This window comes from Syngnathus scovelli, chromosome 10, assembly GCF_024217435.2.
Source record: "Syngnathus scovelli strain Florida chromosome 10, RoL_Ssco_1.2, whole genome shotgun sequence".
Classification (NCBI taxonomy): Eukaryota; Metazoa; Chordata; class Actinopteri; order Syngnathiformes; family Syngnathidae; genus Syngnathus; species Syngnathus scovelli.
The window spans coordinates 4,057,561-4,071,810 of NC_090856.1; the positions used below are offsets into that span (position 1 = coordinate 4,057,561).

The 14,250-nt window shown below is 43.9% G+C and overlaps 4 protein-coding genes across 6 annotated transcripts; 2 read left to right on the forward strand and 2 right to left on the reverse strand.

Annotated features, from left to right (window-relative positions):
* Window positions 1-373: 373 nt before the first annotated feature.
* lmx1a (LIM homeobox transcription factor 1, alpha) lies at window positions 374-4,650 on the forward strand. The gene is made up of 7 exons (XM_049724638.1): window positions 374-552; window positions 3,043-3,263; window positions 3,377-3,555; window positions 3,677-3,754; window positions 3,982-4,066; window positions 4,131-4,304; window positions 4,363-4,650. Exons 1-7 carry the CDS (start codon window positions 374-376, stop codon window positions 4,482-4,484), a joined length of 1,038 nt encoding a protein of 345 aa, XP_049580595.1. The 3' UTR covers window positions 4,485-4,650.
* Window positions 4,651-6,090: 1,440 nt separating this feature from the next.
* LOC125971408 (L-selectin-like) lies at window positions 6,091-7,955 on the reverse strand. Of its 3 annotated transcripts, XM_049724642.1 has the most exons (7): window positions 7,858-7,955; window positions 7,757-7,794; window positions 7,256-7,651; window positions 7,043-7,144; window positions 6,791-6,982; window positions 6,625-6,717; window positions 6,091-6,564 (listed from the first exon to the last, which is right to left on the reverse strand). In XM_049724642.1, the coding sequence occupies exons 2-7, from the start codon at window positions 7,782-7,784 to the stop codon at window positions 6,518-6,520; spliced, it is 858 nt and encodes a 285-aa protein (XP_049580599.1). In that variant the 5' UTR covers window positions 7,785-7,794; window positions 7,858-7,955; the 3' UTR covers window positions 6,091-6,517. The 3 variants fall into 3 exon arrangements, with proteins under 3 accessions (XP_049580599.1, XP_049580598.1, XP_049580597.1); XM_049724641.1 differs by having other exon boundaries at window positions 6,791-6,967; window positions 7,757-7,865; XM_049724640.1 differs by having other exon boundaries at window positions 7,757-7,865.
* An 826-nt stretch (window positions 7,956-8,781) lies between these two features.
* Window positions 8,782-10,950, reverse strand: LOC125971325 (E-selectin). The gene is made up of 8 exons (XM_049724470.2): window positions 10,820-10,950; window positions 10,660-10,738; window positions 10,173-10,571; window positions 9,994-10,098; window positions 9,714-9,905; window positions 9,241-9,627; window positions 9,020-9,152; window positions 8,782-8,931 (listed from the first exon to the last, which is right to left on the reverse strand). Exons 1-8 carry the CDS (start codon window positions 10,820-10,822, stop codon window positions 8,871-8,873), a joined length of 1,359 nt encoding a protein of 452 aa, XP_049580427.1. The 5' UTR covers window positions 10,823-10,950; the 3' UTR covers window positions 8,782-8,870.
* A 1,142-nt stretch (window positions 10,951-12,092) lies between these two features.
* si:dkey-51e6.1 lies at window positions 12,093-13,437 on the forward strand. The gene is made up of 3 exons (XM_049724646.2): window positions 12,093-12,287; window positions 12,515-12,639; window positions 12,884-13,437. The coding sequence occupies exons 1-3, from the start codon at window positions 12,146-12,148 to the stop codon at window positions 12,974-12,976; spliced, it is 360 nt and encodes a 119-aa protein (XP_049580603.1). The 5' UTR covers window positions 12,093-12,145; the 3' UTR covers window positions 12,977-13,437.
* The last annotated feature ends 813 nt before the right edge of the window (window positions 13,438-14,250 follow it).

The following is a 14,250-nucleotide window of genomic DNA, read 5'->3' on the forward strand; positions in this document are numbered from 1 at the left end:
GAAATGTTTTTTAAAAAGAAAATAATGCACAAAATCTTTACCAAAAAAATGTTCATAGGATTTGCGTAAGTATTGTAAACTGTATAAAAACTCCATGAGTTCATTCATCTGTCAATTATGTATCAACCTATTATTCAACAACTGCACTTTTTAAATTAATGAGATTATAATAAATAAGTGAGTAAAAACAAGTTATACAATAATAACATTACGATACTGGAATTAACCATTTGCGTGTAATTTCTCTCCCACTGTTCATTTTTCATTTGATAATCAAAAATCGTGTCACGTGGCGCCCATCAAGTTTATACGCATGATCCACGTCGTTTGATTTCCAGTATATATATAATTCCGTGCGTGTTGCCTCGCAGACATGCAGCGCAGGCCGGTGTGCGCGGGCTGCCGCAGGCCGATCTCGGACAAGTTCCTGCTGCGGGTGGCGGGTGGCCTCCGGCATGAGGCGTGTGCGCGCTGCTCGGCGTGCGGGGACGCGCTGCGGGACTCGTGCTTCGTGCGGGAGAAGCGACTCTACTGCAAGCGGGACTATGCGAAGTAAGTCACTCCGATCATTTTCACGTGTAGGACACACTCACCAAAATAAAATCATAATACACAGGTGACTGTAAATATTCCATTACAGGAAATTGTGTGATTCTCAGGACATTTTGACTTACATGTGTTTCCATGTGAAAACTTTGTGCGTCTTTTTTTTTTTTCAAATTGACCTCCACAAAACTTGAACAAGGTGACTGAGGGTGAGAGGTGTGATACAAACGCACACACACACACAAACAAGCAGGAGTGTAGCTCAAATGGCACGTTGTCAAAATGTGTTAAAATCGCAAGGTCCATTGGCCCGGTAATGACAAGCTGGGGGCCAACATATGGTAAAGAGGTAACCCCCTCCCTCCCTCCCTCTCTCCATCCGAACCTCCCATCACCTATCTTCATACTCCTTCCTAATCACCTTCTCCTCATCCAACTGAGCCACCTAGCGAATGTCATATTCTTACATGAACTTATTTTGGCGGACAGCGACCGTCACGAGCTTCTGGCATCGGAAGCGTCGTGGCATCTGGAAGGCCGCTCTCGCCGCGGCCCCTGTGTGACGCTACGGGACGACACCCAGCCAACCGTGAAATATCTGACCTGACCAATTAGCGGGAGTCCTCCTGCCAAAGCTCCGCCTCTGAGATTTCAAGTCTCCCGTCCACGTATACTGACCCCTCCACCACGCCTCTTGCCTCACCCACAGACTCAGTATTTATTTTATATTACAGAAATCAAATGCAAAAACTGCCAAGAATTAATTTGAGCTTGGATGGCACGCTGGTCATATCGGTCACATGACTGGCAGTGTCCTTGACCCTCAAGATCTGTATCTGACAAACACAGAGTCCTGCTTCACCTGATCCAGAAACCGGATCCGCTTCTGTACGTGTCCACTAGAGCGCACCAATCTAAGCTCGTGTTTTTTGCATGGGCAACATTACAGCTTGTGTGCATGGTAATCGATATAAAACTTTTTGGGGCTTTTTAGCAAAATTTTTTAAATTTTCCTTTGGCTAGATAATTAATCAAAGTGTGACTGTAGTCACTTTTATTCTTGGAAAATGTTGGTAATTTAAATGCTGGGTATAAATAACCAGCATTGGCTCTCATTGGACCAGTTTTATGAGTCTTGTCTTCCACCATATCCAATTTGAGTATGTTAATTGCGTCGTCGCGTCATAGAAACATTCCAAGCATTTTTTCAGCCGACTTCATTGATCCCCAACGTTCAGGAATGCGAGCGAGCGGCATGCCGACCAAATTAAAGTGCACGCCACCGCGGCCTCGGGGCAGACGACCCACATGGGACCTTACTTGACCCTGAGGAGGCTTCATTGTTTCCCCCGGCAACCGCTCAGCAAGAGTCAGAGGAATGTAAAAGGATGTCGACCTTCTGACAAGGATGTAGCGGCACCTTTGCTTGTTGAAAATCGTGATATAGCCGTTGTTAGATAACTCGTAAGTTTTGTGATTGTCATTTGCAGTGTTGTACAATTGCACCACATTTAAATGAATATATATTATTTATATATTTTACAAAAGGAAAGCCCGCCATCAAACAAATTGTCCCAAAATTGTACCCCATTGTGGTTACGTTCGAGACCACCAGCGCAATATGTGAAAGGACTTTACAGTGAAGTGTAAAGAGCTGTCAGTTTCTCATGTCCACTCCAGAATGATGACGCATCATCTGGCATGACAGCCCCAAGATGGGTCGGTGCCAGTGGCGGGACAATAGCCCCGCTGCTTGAGTGTTTGGGGAGGGAGAGGGGGGGCTCTGTCTTTGTCCCACCCTGGTTGAGCAGACTCGGGGATAATTCCACGGATAATTCCAAGGATCGGCGGCCCAGTCTCTCCCGTCGGGATTTCTGATTCCCCCCCTCCGCCTGGAGCCATGGCCCGCCGTGAGCCTTTTCTGGACGCTCCCCGGGGGCCCGGCCGCCGACATGGCAGCCGGAGCCACGGCAACCGTGTCACGGTGTGGCTAAGCCCAGGCCGCTCCCGGTTGCCAGGCGCTAAGACGCACACCCGTCATGCTGGGGGTATGCGTCTGAGCGGCTGGAGTGGGAGGAGGAGATGGAGGAGGAACCGGGGATCAAGTCAGTGAGACGGTTAGAGGCTGGGAGGCTTTCCGAGTGACAGACAACTCAGCAACATTCCCTGGGAACTTATTTGCTGAACAGTTTTTGTGCTACAATTACATCACTTGTGTTCAAAACAACCACCTAGCTTAGTTTTTCAATACATTAGCTTAATGCTAAAGCTAAATAGAGTCCATGCTCCAGTGCTCTAATACTTTAAGCAGTGTATTGGATATAAATGGTGCAGCAAAACATGTAACCAGACAATTTTCTTCATCTTCTGCGAAGAACAACTAATATCAGTGCCGTACAGAAGAGCTAAGGGGAGTTTAATTCTATTTAATTATATTTAATTACATTGATATGTTTTTTATAAACTGCTTTGTCACGTTTCTTTCCTTCTCACCAGGCTGTTTGCGGTGCGCTGCGGGGGCTGTGCCGAGAACATCTCCCCCTCGGACCTGGTGCTGCGCGCCGGGCCCGTCGTCTTCCACCTTCGGTGCTTCACCTGCAGCGTGTGCTCCGTCCCGCTGAGGACCGGAGATCTCTGCGTAGTCAGGGAGGGCCGGCTTGTGTGCGCCAGGGAAGACTACCACCAGCGAGTGGCCAGCCCGACTTCATCTGACACAGGTGGGAGCTCATGATTGTCTTTCAGATGTTCAGTAAGGTTCTTCAAGGAACCCCTTCCAGGACCGCTAATTTTTTCAAGGACTCCATAATGGAATGCTTGAATATTTATTTAGATAAAAGTGACGTGGAAGACGAGGTGGTGGAAGACAACTCAAGGAGGGTCACAAGCAGACGAGTCCGATCCAACGAGCAAGAAAGTAAACGTCCTAAAAGACCTCGCACAATTTTGACCACCCAGCAAAGACGACTCTTCAAAGCTTCCTTTGAGGTTTCATCCAAGCCGTGCCGAAAGGTAAAGTCCCGATTCTTCCGTTTGTTTAAAAGTTGGACTTTTGTTCCATCTTGTATAACCTTGACACGACTTGAGTTGTTTTTCCCTCTCCTTTTAAAATCATTATTTTATGAAATTAAAGGTACGGGAGACCTTGGCAGCAGACACTGGCCTTACTGTCCGGGTTGTGCAAGTCTGGTTCCAGAACCAAAGAGCCAAGGTAACACACACACACACACACACAAAATAAGAAAATCTCTTTCAGCACGGTGCCGTCTGCCAAAGGTGAAATCAGCCCGATTATCTCCTCATAGAGGAACCCGATGACATGTCAGTGCACGGCGATGAAACTTCATATTTCCTCACAAAGTGGACTCGTGTGGTTCACTCCTAAAGCACTGAAAGATGTCTTCATCATCGAATAAATCCTTTTTTTTTTTTATTTAGATGAAGAAACTGGCCAGGAGGCAACAGCAGCAAGAACATGAGCAGCCGACTCAGGAGGAGCAAGAAGAGCCATCACATCACAAAGGTATTCCGCAACGACTGACAAATTACAAATTTCTCCATTGTGAAATTTCCCCGTTGCTCCACAGCGCCCCCCAATGGCTTGCCTACATCCCAGCTGGAACATCTGGGCTCTTCCTACTCTCACATCCAGCAGCAGCAGATGGGATTCACAAGGGTGGATCAGCAAGACTTTGACATGGACCCCTTCGGACAAGGCCTGACCCCTCCTCAGATGCCAGGAGATCACATGCACCCCTACGGTATAAATCAAGACTCCCAATTTCTATTCTTCAAATTAAAAAACGTTTTCTTGTCCAGGTTTGAATGCGATATACGGCGACGTGGTGGACGGCGACTGCTTGTCTCTGGTGGACACCTCGTCCCTCCTCTCCCCCATCGACTGCCTCTACTCCATGCAGGACTCTTACTTCACCTCCTGAGGGACGATCTTCATCGTGTCCGGACTCAGCAGAAAATGGGGCAGAAGACAAACAGGTGCGCAAATGTGAGGACCTCAGCTCTGTCGGACATTTTGACCATCCACCCTCTCTAGAATGCTTGAACGCCTCATTACGAGATTACAACGGATGCGAAGGACTGTTTGAATGTGTATTTATTCTTGTGCTCATTTTTAAATGTTCAATAAATAATGGCTGCGGCATAGTGCGGGATGTGCAGTGAAACTGAAGGACGCCGTTTTCTAGTCAGACTCCAACTTTACAACTTTCTTGTCCTGTCCTGTTCCACCCAATCCAGTCCTGCCTTTTTCTGTCCTACCCTGGTCTACCATTCCCCGTCCAATTCCCCGTGACCCGGGAGATAGGAAGACCCCTGGCTTCCTTGCCCTCGCCGTGAACCCTCTCCTGGAACCCGTCTCGTGTTTCCCCCGCTATGAAACGAGATCTCGGCGATCAGAGAGCGCAAGTCAATGGTCAGGAACAATCTAAGTGTCTGTCAGCGTGCTGTGCTTCTGCCAAGAGAGCCAAACAAGTGTGCAGTAGAGTGTGCAGTGGGGCCCCTCTTTTGTGTCTACGTGGGTTCCCGGCGTCTGGAACTCAAGTATCATGATGCCGCTTTGTGTTTTTAACTAGGGTAGGGGTTCTCCAAACTTTTGGTCTTCAGGCACCACCTTGTTACACAAATTATGCACAAAACAGCGAATAGGTGAGTTTTTCAAGTTCTGCTAAATTTCAAAATAGGCGAATTTGTGAATGCCTTGAATTAGATTACGGGATGGGAGCCAAATCCAAATATAAAAGAGGAGAGCCAAGGTGGTCACCTCCCTTCCTGCGGTTGCCATGCGGTGATGGTGACGGGTTTGGGAACAACACTCGAGTTGCGATCATACGGTCACAGCTTGTGGCGATAACCTCGTTATTATGCTCAAGGTAGTTGACAGTTTCCTGTCAGCGGTCCGGTTATTTATTGCGGCGTCCGTGCCAAGAAGCAGGCCACACACACACACGCACACACACACACATCCTTTTTAAGTGCAATAATTGGCTTCATGCTGTTGCAATGCCAGCACGGATGAATACGCTGTGCTGAAGATCCGTTGTCATCGGCCATTTACATGGTATTTTCATGCCAAATGTTAAGTTACGGTGAAGCTCCTTATATTTAATAATTCACCAATTGCATTATTTTTTAAGTCTATAAGCTGCTGGATGAAAAGCTTACCTATTTATGCTTTTTGGGCTTTTACTATAACGCTCTAAGATGCCACTAGATGTTGCTAAAGACGCGACTAATAGAAAAGTAGTATTTGGATTATTATTATATACATGTCCCAATGCTTGCCACTAGAGGGCGGCAGTGTGCTTTAAATCTGCCCTGCTGCTTCTAGTTGCTAATTTATGCCAGTTACACCCTTCAATATGGCTCCTAAATTTGTTGAACATTTTAAAGGGGGTATCAATTACTTTTTTTTTTTGCCTAGTTCCTATCCCCAGTGAATTATAATCATGCTTCCTGTCACATTGTCACCTATGGTGATACACATCATTTCTTCTTTGACCTGAAACTGTGTTAGTCACGAGTCGTCGCTGAACTTTCAGTCCTCTTCAACACTCTTTAATGTGCATTTCCTGGCAGACAGGAAGCGCACCACTCCAACAGAACAATTTAGTACATTTGTGCCAATCAGATCAAATTCTTCTCACTTGGTGTCACACCCTCGAGCAAAACAGTCTGAATATTGAGTGACGATTGCATTGACTATTCCGGATTATGAGTATTTTTTTATGTGTATTGAAAACAAGCAATTAGCTTTTCCTTAGTAAAGCTACCAAATGCTAACATAAAATGCAAACAGGTAAATGTATAATACACATAAAATGAACAAATAGCTTTCTGTAGGTGTAAAAAGCACGATTGCAGGGATTACAAATTTCTGTCTGTGCAGGATTAAACAGCAAGTAAGCACTATAACTAATTCAGCACGAATTGAAGTAATTATACGACAAGTTATTCTTCATTCTTCTAATTCACTGGACAGTCTTGCCGCGTCTTCTTGTCGACCTGAAATGATGATTACAATGTGTATTCAAAGTGTTGTCTTGAAGTTGCATGCCAATTTACCTTTCCTGCTTTTCATCCAACTAAGACACATGCAGCAGCAGCAACAAAATGTGATGACTCCGCAGGTCACGGCAACCAACACAAATTTATAGCCTGAGGAAGTAATGATAGTAATCGTTATGCCAACAATAATATTTAAAATATATCATAACAATGATCGGCTCACCCGCACAGATGGGCCTCGGGCCTCTCCAACGGGGCGACGACCCGCAGGTGACTTCCCCCGATCCGATCCTCAGGAAGCCAGGGTGACATGTGACCTGACACGAGGAGTTGACTGTTTGGTTTCCTTCTCCACAGCGGAGGTATCCGTTGGGGTGAAACAGAAGCGGGCATTCCACGGCTGGGGGCGCAGAAACTAAACAGCGAATTAAGTAGAAAACTTCAGATGACCTTGAAAGCTAAAAAAGTGGCTTACCTGTTTGGCAGGCATCTTCTTCTTCCTGCTCATACATGCAGGTGACGTTATTGACAGTCTCCTGGCATCTTCCTCTTCCACATATAGTCGCATTACATTGAGCTGTCATGGAACATAATGAAATAAAATAAAATACGTCGTGATAAAAAACAATCATGATTAATTATGGGGTACTCTGCTCCATTCTGACTGAGATTCCGTAACTCAAATGACCTTGATAGCACACCGCATATTTCCTTTGTTTGCACTTCTCATCGTTCCATTTCCCTCGATTGGCTCGGGCGTTGACGTAGAGCTCCACGCAAACGGGCCAGCTTCGGTTGTTGTTAGGCTCGTTCTCAGCCCACGACTCCTCGCCGACCCACGTGCTGTTATTCCCAATCCAGATCCAATTCCCGTCCTTCTGCAGTCTGGTGATCCCTAGCCAATAATACGGGCTGCTGTTCTTGTTCGGCAAAAAAGAGACCAAAGCGGCGTTCTCGTCCTGGTTCTGGACCACCACCATGTCCGTGTAGTACGTCTGGCACCACTCTCGGGCCTGGGTCCACGTCATGGTGATGTTGGAGTAGTGATACGTCCAGCCCGAGCTGACCCCTGCTAGGGATCCACCTGATAGGAACGTGACAGCAAAAAAAGTTATGCTAATCCATGCTAATCTTGTGCTAAGGTTATTTCTATGTGAGGTCAACACATCACAACTGTTCGAGTACCCACCAAGAAGCAGCACCAGTGTCCACTTCATTTTCAGCAACCTGAAAAGCAGAACAAAATCAATCAAAATTAATTCCGTGCTTACGGAGAGATCGTTCATTCACCTGCAAAAAAAGAGTGGTGGTCAGTTGAGGGCAGTTCCATGTCGAGCTCTTATAGGAACTCAGGACAATCCCTGGATGTTTCCACACAGAGTGAATCCAAGTGATGATTGATGGCCACAAAATTACAGTCAACTCTGAATTGTGCTTGCCTTTCAAATGCTTAACAAAAAAAAACTTTTGGGATATAATGTCATGTCATTGTGTTGTTGTGTCTACGTGGCAAATACCGTAAAAGTTCAACGATAGTTTGTGGTTACATAAGTCCGCTGATTAATGACAGTATCACCTTCAGAGTGCCCTCACATCTATTTTTCCTCTAAAGTGGAAATGGATGACAAACAATAATGGAAATATTGTGCAGAAATGACTTTCCACTCAAAGGCTAATAATAATAAAAATGGGTTATCTTATCTGAAAATTACTTCCTCTGCTGCTGCCCCTTTGACAGAAAAATACGAGCGGGAATTCAGCCGTTGAATGGAACAAAAGAGAAAATGTCCAAAGTCAAGTTGTCTTGTTGCATAAAAAGATTAAATAAAATATGTCTAAAAATGTTCAGTACAATATAAGGCTTTGCTATAATTAGTACTTTTCCTCAATTGGTGATAACTAATAATTGTATTGACTCTCAACAAATAAAATAGAGTGACAAAATTTTATTTTGTTCACATTTTTATTTTATTAGTGCATTTACAAAATAGATTACATACATGTCATGATATAAAAAAAAAATAAAGCACACTAAGAGACATTTTGACAATGAAAGAACATTCCAAATGTGACAATAAATAATATCACATATTATATAAATATACTAAATTACTCACAGCTTTTTAAGAACATGGCAGCATACTATTTTACATGACATCACACTTCCGGCGTGTTCCTAAAGGTGTCGAACAATGTGCTCAATACAAAACTCCCTTTGGGAGGAAATACATGTCAGCGACATGGCAAGAAGCACAATAATTTTTTTTTTTTTCAAATGATCTCATGGCGGTGATGTCACGGCCCTATATGAGGCTGTCAATGCTGTTTTTGTACACCTGAGGAGGGTCTTCAATATCGGAGTTGCTGTAAGACAAAAGATGAGCCATGAGTTCAAAATCACGTCATTTAGACTCCATTGATTGCTTCGACACTATAGAGTCGACTTTCTTACCTGTTCAGCTCAAACTTAGTTGCCTTCCTCCTCATCCGTCTGAGGAGCCACATGACCAGAGATAGAGTTGACAAGCACGCGGCGCCACCTATCGCTGCACCAGCCGTGATGGCCCCCAACTCAGACGTGACCTCTGCAGAAACGGTTTGAATATTCGTTAAGCACCGACAACCGATTGAAACAATTGGAATATTTTCATGCAGCCTGGTCCACTTTGATACCTGTGCATGTTGGAGGTTGGTCATTCCACTCGCCCAAGTGGGTGCACGCCATGCTGACTGCACCTTGGAGCTCGTGGCCTTCATGGCAGCTGAACGTGCAGACTGTGTCGTGAGGGTAGAGGGTCCAGGATGGGGAGAGGGATGGGCTGCAGTTCATGTGGCCGCTTTTGGGAACTTCGGGGGCGGGGCATGTGATTGCTTCACAGCGCGGCATCATGTCGCTCCACCTTGCAGCCGACGTGCACGTCAGACTTGCCGGCCCTTCCATCCGATAGCCGAGGTTGCAGCTGAAGGTGCAGCTCTTCCCGTAACTGAACCTTGTATCTGGATCATCTCCACAGTTGACTGTGCCGTTATCCAAGTGGAGAAGAGCCGGACATTGGACGGCTGCAGAGCAACAAAAAAAAGAACAGGAAATCAGCACTCTGGAATACGGGAAGTAAAATTTGCTTGTTTGTGGATTTTCCGCTCACCTTCACATGTTGGAGGAGGATGTGACCAGTTTTTGGTGGCAGTGCACCTTAAGGGTTCCGGCCTGCTGAGTTTGTAACCTTCCTCGCAGGAGTAGTGACACAGCGAGTCAAAAGTGTAGTTGCCATATTTGTCAGTGCAGACCATGCTGGCTTTGGGAGGGAGGGTCAGCTCGCTTTTGTTGCACTGAACCACTGAAACAAAAACACAATTTATAGATATATTTTTTTATATTGGCGCTTCACAATTCACAAAATCATTTTTGTCAAAATAAATCCTTACCATGCTCGCATTTGTCTCCATAGAAACCTTCGAAGCACTGGCATTGGTGGCTGTTTATGGTTTCCACGCATTCTCCGTGGATGCAGGAATCTTTTTGGCAAGCAGCTATGATGAGAAGAAAAATGTTTACATGCTTGAATATTCTTTTTTTTTTTTTAAACGCAGTTCCCTCTTCTTACCTGTGTAGCACAGAGCCGTTTTCTTCTTCCTGCACCTTTCATCGTTCCACTTCCCGGGCTGCGAATCCCTCTTGATGTACATCTCCACGCAATCCTCGCTCTCGCCAAAGATCTTGCCGCCTATGCCGTTGTTGGGCTCGCCCTGCGCCCAGTTGGTGGCCTCGGCCGTGAGGGTCTTGTTGGTGCCCACCCAGGTCCAGGTGCCGTTGATCTTCCGGATGCCGATCCAGTAGTAGGTGGGCTTTCTGGGCAACCTGCTGTTGAGATGGGCAATCTCATCCTGGTTTTGGATGGCCACCATGTCGGTGTAGTGCTCCTGGCACCACACTCGGGCTTGCTCCCAGTCCATCGTGTAGTTGGAGAAGAAGTAGGACCAGGAATCAACTTGCATGCAAAGCACTGAGAATGGAGGGACGCAACCAGATATTAGAATAACTTTTTAAAAAAAGCAAAATGGTGATCTAGCTCTATTGGGGTTTGCACCTACTTGAGAAAATAAAAACCAAGCTGATCCACGAGCTGGACATGTTGGATGCACGCTTCGGAAGTAATCCATAGAAAAATTCCTAAAATAAAAAAGCAAGGATAAAGTGAGACAAATTCCAGCATTCTGCTGCTTTCTCATGCATGAAGAAATTCACACTTACCATTTTAAGTGATGTATAGCTCGAGTCTATCAGCTTTTCGTGTTAAGTTTCAGTGAGTGAGATGATTGTGTCTGAAACATGCTGCGCTGCCTCCTTTTAAAGCCCCTCGCTCGCGTGGTCCAGCTTTCCGGGAAGCTGTCGTCAGCCTTTTGGTGGAAATTCCCACCTCCTTCCAGCCACTTATGCCCAATCTACACCGACTCCTTCAAAAATTCCTAAGGATGGTTGTGTGTGTGTGTGTGGGGGGGGGGGGGGGGGGGGAGTGGGAGGGGGGGGGGGCTCTCATTGTGTCTGGCGGAAGCACCTGTTGATTGGATTATTTTTATTTGCTTAATGATTACCAGAACTATTTGTTTTATTTATTTGCAGTTTTTATTTATAGTGTTTTTTACAACATTCTTGAAAATGGCCTATTTTAAACTGTTCATGCAAACATGTTTATATATATATATATATATATATATATATATATATATATATATATATATATATATATATAATTTAAAAAAAAATATTAATCAAATTAATTATACTGTTCATATATATATATATATATATATATAAAATATATATATCAAAAATATAAATATAAAATAAAAAAAATTATTAATAAAATTAACTATATTGTTCATATATATATATATATATATATATATATATATATATATATATATATGAAAGTCTTCTTGCTGATTTATTCCTGGAAGATGCACGGACGGAAGGATCGTGCTTAAGTGTCAGGGGAAATGCGCAGACAAACATTTACCTCTTTAAAAATCAAGAGTGAGATGTAAAACGTGACAAGAAAGGAAATGCAACACAATGCAATGCAATGTCGGCCACTACAAAGAATTTCCGGGCATTTTAACAAGGGTCCTGGGATTAGGGAATTCGAAGCCCGGGAGCCAAGGCGCCTGCCTGCTGGCTGGCTGGCCGCCTGTCTTTCCAGAAGTGACAGTGCATTTCCTTCCTGGCTGACCGCAAAGTTTGCATGTTGTTGACACCTCTTCACCTCCACCCTTTCCTTTGAAAAAGAATGCAACAGCGTTTTATGGGCCCCAGGGAGGAATTCGCTCCTTTTTGGTTGGGGGGCTTTGTTGGAACAGATGATTTTTAGCTTTGTTCTCTTGTCTTTGCAGTGATGCCTTGAGATAGCAATCACTTTATTTCAGTTCCACTTTTGGCCAGGTGAGGGCGCAAATGCGAGGATCAAACTGTTTAAAAGTGAAAAAAAGCGGCTGTCTCTTTAAGACCGGAAGTTGGAGTTAAAGTCCTTATTAGGCGTTTCCGGGATACGCTCGTCTGTGGTTTCAACCGAAAGTAAGCATGTCGGAGTCCCTGGCCGCAATCCCCGATGTGGAGATTGATCCAGATGGTACCTTCAAGTATATTTTAGTTCAAGTGAAAGTGAAAAACGGCGATGTCTGCAAAAACATTGTTCGTGGTACAAAAAGTGCCGAGTATCACAGTAAGTTAAAGGAAATGTCGCAGCTTTGCAGAGGTGTCAAACTAGTGTCGTATCTCTGGTAAACAATGACACGTTTAATTATCAAAAGCTTATCTTCTTTTCAGGAAAGACAACAGTTTAAGTAGTTTATGCTAAAAAATAAATTACTAATGATATTGTAGACTGGGCTATTTTGAGACGATATTTCTTTTCGGACCCACTCATGTTGTGCAATGAATTATTTGCAGATCATATTTTTGAGAAGGTCAAGCCAGCTGTGGAGGCCTTGGGCTTGGAGTGTCACTGCCTCGGTGGAGGGAAGATCGAACACAAGAGTCAAGAGAAAAGAATAAGGGTGTTCGGAGAGTCCACTGTAAGACATTTCTTAATATAAATTAGACTATGTACAGTTTTTGGCCTTTAGGTGTTTCTTGAATACATTGAGAGAGGTATAATCAACAAATGTGCCTTCAGTTTTCATGCATGACAGGTGAATAGAATGGCCAAAAAAAAAAAACCATATAGTTGTGCCAGATCACATTAACTGTACCGTCATAGCGAAACTTAATACTATGACCTATTTATATGCAGACAGTCTTGTTCTTTTTTGTTTTCAGGGTTTTGGTAAAGCAGACCACTCAATTTCAGTGGAGAAGTTGAAGAGCGTCTTCAGCGACTACGAGATCACCTGGAGTGACGACAAAAAATAAGTTAATTTCTTTACATTTGCACTATTTAAAAACCCAAGAGTCAAACTATGTATTTGTGTTTTTTTTGTCATAAATACACCCAAGCACAATTATGTCAGTGCAGGAATTATTTATGTTGTTACGGAATGGAGAGATGAGCAAGCCTTACTCAGAAATAGAATGACTCGCTCATAATTTTACTTTTTAATCAACTGTAATCACTCACAATCGGTGGCTGAGTGCCAAGCGTAAAGTCCATACAGGAAGGAGTGAGACTTTCGGAATCACAGACACATCCTGTAATTGAGAGGAAATGTTTCATTTTTTATCAAAACCCAGAAGGCAAAGAGAAACTTTGGCTTCTTACCACGATCAAACGTTTATTTTGTGAGCTGAGTTCATGGCCGTTGTTGTTAACACTCTTGCTTGACTGCCAAAATAAATTGAAGCCGGGAAAGTGAAACTTTGGGTGGAAAACAAAACTGACTCATTGTTTTATCTTTATCTTGTGGATAATTTCTTTCATCCAGTTTCATTTCTTTCTCGGGGCGTTGAAATGATCCCAGCTACTCTGTTGTGTTTGTTTTTCATTTATTTCAGCAATTTTTGCAGAATGTTAGGAAATAGTGCATTTAATCATGCATACAAACAAATTGTGCATTCATTGCCTTTATTTTTTTATTGTATCCTTTTGAGCATTTAAATAATTTCAAATTAAAATATAGCAGCCAGTGAGTGTAATTCACTAAGATTTTTTTGGACGAGATAATCACCACTATATCCTCTTCCTGGTGTTTTTGTACATTGAGTTGACTTAAGTTCCCAAAGGTGCAAGTCGGCGCTTAAGCACTAGAGCCATTTTTATCATCACCTTCATTGTTTCGCCGTGAATCAACCTCGAAGAGGATTCAGAGGCCTCCTCACCTTGAACGGCCAAGGCGACATATATGCTGGCAACCCAGCCAATTACCCTGTGGCCTTGAATGGAGAAAAACAAAAGGCTATCTTCCTTCCAGGTTGCATCCTCAAACCGGGGCCAGTTTCCTGTGAACCGGTAAACTCCGTTACTCTCCTAACAGGCAGCGAGGGAGAGTCGGAGACCCAGCCTCTTTCTCGGAAAACTTATCTGCTCCATTTTAGTATCTGAGGTAGGGTCAAGTGTTGTCATAAGGGCAAGTCCATGATGGTTAATTAATATTAGCCAGGTATCATTTTCCTTCAAGTGTATAAAATTCGCTTTGAAATCGTGACAAAACAAGCAATAGATGTCATGGATAAAATTAAAAGGCACTTGT

Coding starts and splice junctions, on each gene's coding strand:
- lmx1a (XM_049724638.1), top strand. CDS start 374: ATGCAGCGCAGGCCGGTGTGCGCGGGCTGCCGCAGGCCGATCTCGGAC. Junction 553..3,042: donor TGCAAGCGGGACTATGCGAA/GTAAGTCACTCC, acceptor CCTTCTCACCAG/GCTGTTTGCGGTGCGCTGCG. Junction 3,556..3,676: donor CATCCAAGCCGTGCCGAAAG/GTAAAGTCCCGA, acceptor ATGAAATTAAAG/GTACGGGAGACCTTGGCAGC.
- LOC125971325 (XM_049724470.2), bottom strand. Junction 10,099..10,172: donor AACGGCTCTGTGCTACACAG/GTAAGAAGAGGG, acceptor TTCTCATCATAG/CTGCTTGCCAAAAAGATTCC. Junction 9,153..9,240: donor CCAACCTCCAACATGCACAG/GTATCAAAGTGG, acceptor CCGTTTCTGCAG/AGGTCACGTCTGAGTTGGGG.
- LOC125971408 (XM_049724640.1), bottom strand. CDS start 7,853: ATGAACGATCTCTCCGTAAGCACGGAATTAATTTTGATTGATTTTGTT. Junction 6,983..7,042: donor AGAAGATGCCTGCCAAACAG/GTAAGCCACTTT, acceptor TTCGCTGTTTAG/TTTCTGCGCCCCCAGCCGTG. Junction 6,718..6,790: donor CCCGAGGCCCATCTGTGCGG/GTGAGCCGATCA, acceptor TTACTTCCTCAG/GCTATAAATTTGTGTTGGTT.
- si:dkey-51e6.1 (XM_049724646.2), top strand. CDS start 12,146: ATGTCGGAGTCCCTGGCCGCAATCCCCGATGTGGAGATTGATCCAGAT. Junction 12,288..12,514: donor AAAAAGTGCCGAGTATCACA/GTAAGTTAAAGG, acceptor AATTATTTGCAG/ATCATATTTTTGAGAAGGTC. Junction 12,640..12,883: donor GGGTGTTCGGAGAGTCCACT/GTAAGACATTTC, acceptor TTTTGTTTTCAG/GGTTTTGGTAAAGCAGACCA.